The sequence below is a fragment of the Aethina tumida genome, chromosome 3 (genome assembly GCF_024364675.1).
Source record: "Aethina tumida isolate Nest 87 chromosome 3, icAetTumi1.1, whole genome shotgun sequence".
NCBI lineage: Eukaryota > Metazoa > Arthropoda > Insecta > Coleoptera > Nitidulidae > Aethina > Aethina tumida.
Genome location: NC_065437.1, coordinates 23,409,688 through 23,418,273, shown reverse-complemented (window position 1 = coordinate 23,418,273; position 8,586 = coordinate 23,409,688). Strand labels below are relative to the sequence as shown.

General features: G+C 33.5%; 2 protein-coding genes across 2 annotated transcripts; one reads left to right on the top strand and one right to left on the bottom strand.

Moving 5' to 3' along the window:
• Positions 1 to 1,766, top strand: LOC109608682 (DNA ligase 1). The gene is made up of 3 exons (XM_020025204.2): positions 1 to 394; positions 445 to 646; positions 1,030 to 1,766. Exons 1-3 carry the CDS (start codon positions 212 to 214, stop codon positions 1,746 to 1,748), a joined length of 1,104 nt encoding a protein of 367 aa, XP_019880763.2. The 5' UTR covers positions 1 to 211; the 3' UTR covers positions 1,749 to 1,766.
• Positions 1,767 to 1,793: 27 nt separating this feature from the next.
• Positions 1,794 to 6,880, bottom strand: LOC109608623 (nuclear pore complex protein Nup154). The gene is made up of 16 exons (XM_020025129.2): positions 6,777 to 6,880; positions 6,391 to 6,700; positions 5,907 to 6,313; positions 5,578 to 5,849; positions 5,097 to 5,490; positions 4,684 to 5,044; positions 4,380 to 4,633; positions 3,846 to 4,328; positions 3,517 to 3,791; positions 3,355 to 3,460; positions 3,038 to 3,297; positions 2,740 to 2,980; positions 2,453 to 2,681; positions 2,280 to 2,400; positions 2,101 to 2,229; positions 1,794 to 2,046 (listed from the first exon to the last, which is right to left on the bottom strand). Exons 2-16 carry the CDS (start codon positions 6,677 to 6,679, stop codon positions 1,920 to 1,922), a joined length of 3,948 nt encoding a protein of 1,315 aa, XP_019880688.2. The 5' UTR covers positions 6,680 to 6,700; positions 6,777 to 6,880; the 3' UTR covers positions 1,794 to 1,919.
• Positions 6,881 to 8,586: the final 1,706 nt, after the last annotated feature.

Below are 8,586 nucleotides of genomic sequence, written 5' to 3'. Positions count from 1 at the left end.
TTTTTGATCAAACGATAAACGTCAATAACCGAAAGGTTATGTGGTTATCTGCACAACAATATTTACAAATCAAAATAAAGTAACAGGTAAAAGTAAATCACACTCAATTTAGATAAAGGATCTCAAAACAAAACGAAATGTGGAAACGAACGAATTAAATCATTAAATATTACAATTTACCTAAATAATTGTTGCAATTTATGCATGTAATATGACTGAGATTAAGAAGGAAAAAAAGAAGCTCAAGAAACTTGCTCAAAAATTGGATTCTGACGACGATGGTTCAGACCATGAACTATCTTATTATATGGATGATAGGGTAAAATTGATGAAAGAGGTACTAAAAATTATAAAACCGAAGAAGATTAAAGCCATGGCACCACACTGTTTAAAAGTATGTATTTTCTTTAGTGTTGTTCATATTACAGTGATTATTTATTGTAGCATTTGAAAATAGATGAAATCAATTCTATGTTATTAGAAGAACTGCTTGGTATATCAAATAAGCGATTAAAATGTATATTTGATGGACAAAATCTTGAGGAAGACTCCACTGATCCTGAAGAAGAAAAATCTAAAGATAAAACCTCTGACATAATATCACTGGATGATATTAGTGAAGATGATTTTATTGATTTAGATTCTGGTATGCATTTTATAAGATTTTATAGGGAGGGCCAGATTTTATCATCTTAACAAATTCAGCAGTATCATTTTTATGGAATTCTATAAACTAACTTGAACAACACTAATAGCAATGATATGTTTAAAATATAAAATTTAAAAACATTACTTTTGTTAACTATGTCTGAAATGAAAATTTAAAGCCATAATGAATATTAATTATTCTTGTCATGTCTTCTATTAATATTTTTATTTCTAGATAGTTTACATTTAATTTCCTGTTCCCAATATATAATTATTTTATATAATTAATATCCAAATTACACAAAAAATTTTCGAAATATTGACTAAACAGTTGTGGATCATTCTGTAAAAACATAACAAACAAATCATTCTATTTTGCAGACAAAGAAGCAAAGAATAAAAGAAAACACCACATTAAGGGCAAATCTTTCAAGAAAAAGATCAAGAGAGAAAAAAAAGAACAACCAAAAGTAAAGGCAGATGAAGAAAGTCTGATGAGTGTGCTAGAACTACTGGAGTTGCAAGCCAGGGCAAGAGCAATTAGGTCCCAACTTTTGTTGGAGCAAAACAAAAAAGATGAACCAACTACAAGTAACATCAAGGTTGAAGATTCTGATAATGAAGAAGATGCTGTCATTATTGAAGTTCCAAAGACTAATGAAATTGTTATAACTTCAAGTGAATCAGAAAATGAACAAGAATCTGCAAAACAGAAAGGTGATAATGACCAAGAAAATATTATCAATGTATGTAAAGAAATGGACAAAAATTTAGATAAAAATGACAAGGTTACCTCACATGCACAACAACAAGAAACTATTACTAGTGAATCCAAAGGAGTAAGAGAAAATCAAAATAAAACTGATGGTGTGTCTTTAGAAAAAGAAAATGTGCAAAATTCAAATATAAATAAAATTGAAGAGAGTACAAATAACAAGGTAGATGTAATTTGCGATTCTACAAGTTCTGCTACTGAGGACAATAAAAATGATTTAAATGCAGAAAATGAACATTCTGCTACAAAATCTAGTCATGAAGAAGGAGAAGGAATTGTACTAAATGTTGATGAATCTGAAATGGATTGTATAATATGTGATTAAATAACTGTACATTTTTTTAAATAAAACATAATTTATTATTAAAAGTTTCTTCTCATCTAGCACAATGTATTTTGAAAATATTAAAACATGACAAAATTCAATATAGGTAAATATACAATATTATAACTAAATAAAATGCAATTGTAAGTTTCATTCAATCTTAAATTTAGTTTAAATTCTAGCCAATTGAGCCTTTATACTTCTTAATTGGTTTATCAGATGATCAGAGTTTGGTTTACTATAAAGAATTGAAAATAAAGTCGCAACAGTGTCTTGACACAGTGAGGTGATTCGTCTCCTAAAATATAAATATAGTTGAGTATGAAGATTCATACAACTTAGATTAACTTACTTTTCTACACTGCTATATGAATCATGATCATTTAAAAATGAGCATATTAGAGCAGCTGTAGCTTCAGATAGATGAAATTCGTTTTCCTCTTTTTGCCATTCTTGGTCGTTGGCCGCAAAACTGATCAAACTACGAGAGAAATGATTAAAATATAAACTTAAAATATGTACTTTACTTACTTATTGTACACACTAATTAGTTTTTCAAATGGTACATTGATATTGGCTAATGTTTGGGGCACAATGTATTTGTCGCCACCCAGTTTAGCATTAAGCAACTCCAATTCATATACAATATTATCTAAAATTACATTAATAAGTATGTATATAAACGTATAAGTTAAATTAGATACCAATAGGGAAACAAGTGTTTGAATTAGAATATTGTCTGGCCAACTGTTTGACTTTAGTCATGACTTGGGCCATTCTATCTGTACCACTACCACTGCTTCTTCGCAATTCGTTTGCCAAAATCTGACGCCAAATGTGTTCGATCATTACGTTATCCGTGTGTCCTGCACAATCCATAATAGCTAACTGGCACTCTAAAAGTTCCATTGGTTCAGCAAATTCTGCATACAGCTACAAGAATATTAATCAAATAAATACCCATAAGTATATCACAGACTATTAATATTACCTGGGATATTTCGTATAAACCTGAGTTTAATGCGTTTATAGCTTCTTGAGCTCTTGGATGAGAACCTTCAAGGTTTATAATGGCGTTTAATATTTGTTCTTGCACCTTAGCTACTTCCATTTTGTCTTCCAAATCTCTTAAAAATACCCCTAGACATGGTGCATATCCCACTTTGTCGCTTCTCATGCACATAATCGCTCGTGCTAAGTAAGTCAGTCTTTCCCTCAACGTTACAGTCGAACTATAATTGAAAAATATGATTATAGACTCATATAAAATGTAATTAGTATACAAATACCCTATCTGGCAGGCGAGGTTGTGCAGAATTTTGGCTGCAGCAGCATGATTGCCGTTGCTTTCATAATACTTCCATAATAAATTCATGACGGGGACGTTATTTTCCTCATTTTTGGAGGCACGTTTCAAGTAGGTTTCTAATGAGGGCTGATTGATCTTGATCAAATCGCTAGTCATGTTCTTTGACACCATCCATTCATAAAGAGCAACATGCATGATGACATCAGGATAATCCAATATTTGGCTAATTACTATCTTAGTCTGAAACAGGGAAAACAATTAGTATGGTGTAATTTATAAATTTAATTAAAGCATTACCACTGAATCTAAGTTATGTTCGTCGCATAACGTAGGCGGATGTCCTTCATTCTGCTCAAAGTATATTGTATCCAACATCGCCAGTATTTCTCTATAAATATCCATTCTAAAAATTAAAAAATGTTAATATCTGTAAATACAATCAATATTATAAAATTTTACCGTTTATGGTAAAAGTTGTAGCCCTGGCGGTCGCCGCTGTTATCTTCGTTATTGTAGTAGTGTTCGGCAATACCATCGGGATCAATTTTTTGAGCGTAATAGTGACACAATTCGATAACGGCTTTATAAGCTTTAAGCGACGTAAATTGCCTGGCAATTTCGCTAAAATTGATGTTGGATCCAAGAGATTTGCACAGTTGAAGGGCGGACAGGAGCATTTCCTCTTTTTCATCCGTATTTTGTACTGTTCTAGACATTTTCAAGATCTCATTTGCCTAAAGTATAGAAGTTTTATATTAACACGTTAAAATACATTACGAATCGTTTACTTTTGAGAAAGCCGCGTCTTCAGTTTTGTACAGCTGAGGACACACCTCCCGCAGCTTGTTACTGATCGAATCGACGGACGCGTTGTCGCCCAGGTAGCTGTTGACTAGCGTGCCGATCAACATCGAGCAGACATCGTGTCTGTGAATGAATAACTCCTGGAACGTGGTTTGTTGCAACACTAGCTGATGGTTCTCGGGCAACGAGCCGATCAGATCGTGGAACTGATGCTCGCACAGGATGCGCCAGAGGCCAAGAATCTGACAGCATTGGCCCACGAAGACTTTGAGGGCTTCAAGGCTCTGTCGTTCCTCGACCTGGGCATCGTTAACAGTAACGTTCATACGGTTCACGTTCATCGACTTGTTACCGGTAGAAGACGCGTTGAACAACGCCAGCTGGGTGTTTTGCAGGATGAAGTTGTGAAGGGCAGAGAGGTTGTTCAGGATCATGGCGCAGTCCATAATTGATATCGTGCTCACGTTCTATAAAGAAGTTTTTAATACATTTTTAACATAAAAGAAATATATACGTACAGTAATATTTTTTCCATCGATGCAGACTTTGTCGACGCACCGCCTATTCCAGATGGGACGAAGGATTCTACCCAGATACAAATACAGTCCATTGTGTTTAGAGGAAAATTGGAATGGGCAGGTCATATCAAAACTGGTGGAATGTGGTGACATGGTTTGTGACATATTAGAAGATTTGGGTGCGAATAAGTTCTGCTGATAGTTGGTAGCTGGTGTCGAGATAATATTCGGGGAAAAAATTGACGAACCTGCAACTAATAATAGAGCTTTAAAGTTGACCAAATAACATTTTTGTGGAACCTACACATGTTGGTTTCATTCATTTTCGGCGCGACTTTGGGTTCACCACCAAAGGTAAAAAATGCCCTAGTTGCGTTATCAGCTATCTCCATGTTACCATCGTTTTCTAATGAAGCCAAAATAAGACTGGTGGCGCAGGCTTGGTCCTCTTTTAGGATAGTGAAGAACGCCTTGAGGGCATTTGAGTTGTGTCCGTGACTGTCTCTCAAGATCTGTCGTAGAAGATCTACTGGACGCAGTTTGATGAGTATGTGCATACCATGTGATGTGAGCACAACGTATTTTTTAGGAGCCTCGAAGTGTTGACGGACGACAAGAGGTGGTGCCTCCACAAAGTTATCAAACAAAGGATTGTTATGTCTTACCTACAACAACAATAATAATCATTTGAATTTGAGTCCCAAATAGGGTGACTACCTCTGAAACTGCAAGAACAGGTCCATCTAAGTTAATAGTTGTGTAAGCTTCCATCAAACTAGAACTAAATGGAAACAAATCTGAACTAAGACACCAAAGTACGTCTTTCTCTTTTACGGTCGAAATTAGTACACAATTCCTGTCTCGATAGTTGGACATGTGCACCGCCCTCGGTCTCACAGTTATGTTGGCTGAATAGCCGGGCGGCAAACGAACATGAAGTAGAGTCAGGGTATAAGGTCTTTGATTTGGCTGTTGATTGGATATGCTAACCACTGATAAATAGAAGCGTACCCCTGTTTGGGATACTGCTACTAAATTGATATTACCAGAGTCACTAGCTTCCACTGCAGAGATGCTGATAATTGGCCTGAAGTTCTGACTATCCAATGTCCTGCAAATAAATGTATTATTTAGCACCAAATAATTTTCTAATTATGTTTTGTGAAAATGAGTAATACTACTGAAATATTATACTAACTTAACTGTTGACATAGCCATAGATACTAGTGAACTTTGACTTAATTTGGTGATTCTTGAAAATGTGTTTCCTTGTTCCCCCAAATCACATACTTCAATGGACCCCTTTTCTGTTAATGTGTACAAAATATGTCTGCTATTATCCACTGCAATTTGTGTGATCCCATCTTCCTCACTCAGTGCTGCATTTAAAAATGAGGGTACCAAAAATGAGAGAGTGCTGGTTGAAAGGTTTACCTTTTTGCATCTTTTTCCAAACCAGCCACTTTCAGCCTAAAAATTACATACAAATATTATAATAAAATCACTGAACAAGCTCAATATTTAAACCTGATAAGATATTTCATACAGATTTCCTTCTTTTGATCCCAAGAACAGCCTACCCGTATCAGTGCCCATTACTGTGGAAATAGTGGCCCCATCTGTGGGTATAGTGAACACTGGATCTGGTATCAGTTGAATTTCATCCTCAGAACCATTTGTAGTTTCAGTAAAAGTTACACCCAAAACAACAATATCGACAGCAGTTGTTAGAACTAGGAGGTATTTAATAAAATTATGAAACACTCCAGGTTTGGGTTTGACTAACCCCACACTCAAAATTGTCTCATTTATACCATCATAATATGCCAAATCTGAATTTTCTTCATAAGTCCACACATAAATATCACTGTCTACAGTCAACCAAGCCCTGTTAATTTCTGGAAACAAACCCATCATACAATGGCACTGAATGTCTATAAAAAATAGTTAAGGAAAATATTTTGTGTATATAATTAAGTATAAACCATTACAGTTATTGATAAAAGGATACGATTAAAGTGGTCAATAATTTCAGGTGGTAAAGGCACATTACTGACAGTTTTAATTTGTGTCATGCTGTTTAAGGCATAAGGTATTCCAGTTAATAGAGGATAATCATTGTCGATAAGCCCACTGGCTGTTGGTCCACATTGTAGGTTAACATTCATTTGGTCAATTAACCGAGGCGCGGAACAATCCACATTTAATGATTTGTTAACATTTCTGGCTGCCAGATCCATTTTTTGGACCGGCAATCTTGTACTAGTCATCGTTTGATCCATTAATGAACTGGTATTCATGTTTGGCGGCTATTGTATAACCTAAAAATTTTAACGCTTGATATTTTCTTAAGGGTAGTCGATGGGCGGCCCTGAAAGGTTTATGGAAAATACTAACTTGTTGTAAAAACGGAATTAAGAGACTCACAGTTAAAACTTGTAATAGTCAACAAAACACATAATAAGACAGTTTAGACATCAGATTTTAAATGCTAGGGTTTCTGACGCAACTGTTGGCAATATGTGAGAACGAACTCCTCTGCGCGGTAATTTGTAATATAGGAATAATACAACATAATACAAAGTTTGGACATTCAGATTGTATAAATAGTTTTTATTAAAAATAATTTTTTTTAACATACTTTTGCACCTTTAGGTCAATTTTGTTTTAAAAAATTACCGTGTAGGTTTTGGTTTTAGGTCAAAAAATGTGAAATTTTCATATTTTCATGCTCCACAATTGAAAAAAAAGTTTATTAAAATCGAACAAAAAATACAAATTTTATGAGGTTATCCGGCTTTCAAATGGGTCACACTATAGGAAAACCAATTGGAAGAAACAGTAAACGAAATTATATAAAAATGAATTAATTGAAACAAAGAGTATCAGCGTGCCTAGGAGACTGAATGAAACAAACATACAAGAATGTATTTCAGTGAAAAATCTATTGAAAGAAAAAAGATAAAAAAGAATATTCTGACAGGATTAAAGTTTACACAAAAATATATTAATTATCCTCCCGACTTTTGGCGAAGAGTACTATGAATTGATGAATGTTCAATAGGGTAGGATAAGATGGTAAAAAAAAAACGTTCCCCGTCCTCCAAATAAATAAATTTGGACCCTGGATCCACTACAAATATTTTAAAACACGGCAGATGAAAAGTAATGATTTGAAGTTCCTTTTCTGGACATACTATAGTATCATTACAGAAATTTACCAGTTACGTGGATTTTTATGTAGAAATTGTTCATAATTGGTTAAAAGATGTTATGTTATGTTATGTTATTATGTTATTATGTTGAAGTTCTCGATTGGTTAACGCAAAGTCTGGATATGAATCAAATTGAAAACTTATCGAACAACATAAAGTAAGGATTAAAACACAAAAATCTTCAAATTTAGACGAATTGTCGTTTATTGAAGACTGTACAGAATATTAAATATTTTAGTTGCTTTTAAATAGAGTGTGAAATATAAATAGTAATGTGTACTATTTATCTGTCCACCACTGTACCTAGCAATATAATTTTAATTGAAATGGTCACTCGCCGTGTGTAGATTATGAAGTTGTGTTAATTAAATTAAAAATCGTTTGTTTTACAATATTTTTGTAAATTTTTTGTGATTACTTACGGTTTTATTTTATGTGTGGCCGAATTGAGAGTAGAATTAAATGTCGCTTTGAAAAATACTTCATTAAGTTCATTTGGAAACTTGTTCTATGAAACATCAAACGTAAACATACACGTTGTTGCCCTTTCAAACGTGAAACTTAATATTTTATATTCATTTTATTATAAATAAATTAAAAATGCGTGTTTCCATTCCCTTGAATTAAATAAAAAACACCAAATTTATAAGGATTAAGTGATAACTAGGCACAATTACTTATTCCGATAATAAAAATACTCGCCAATATAATAATAGCTGTAGCAGTGAACGTATTTATTTAATCTTTACTCCAATCTGATTTTGAAATAGGGGTTGCATAGGGTGGATTCTGAACACAAAATTTAGCGCACAGTAGTATATCAGGAATTGAACGACAGCAAATGTTCCAATCAAAGAATCTTGATGCTTATCTGAAATTTTATGTCACATTAAGAATTTGACCATTTTATTGCTCCCAAACCTTGTACCCTTAATTATTTTCAATATATGTTTGTTTAATCCATCAAATTTTTGAAATATTTAATACGTCCT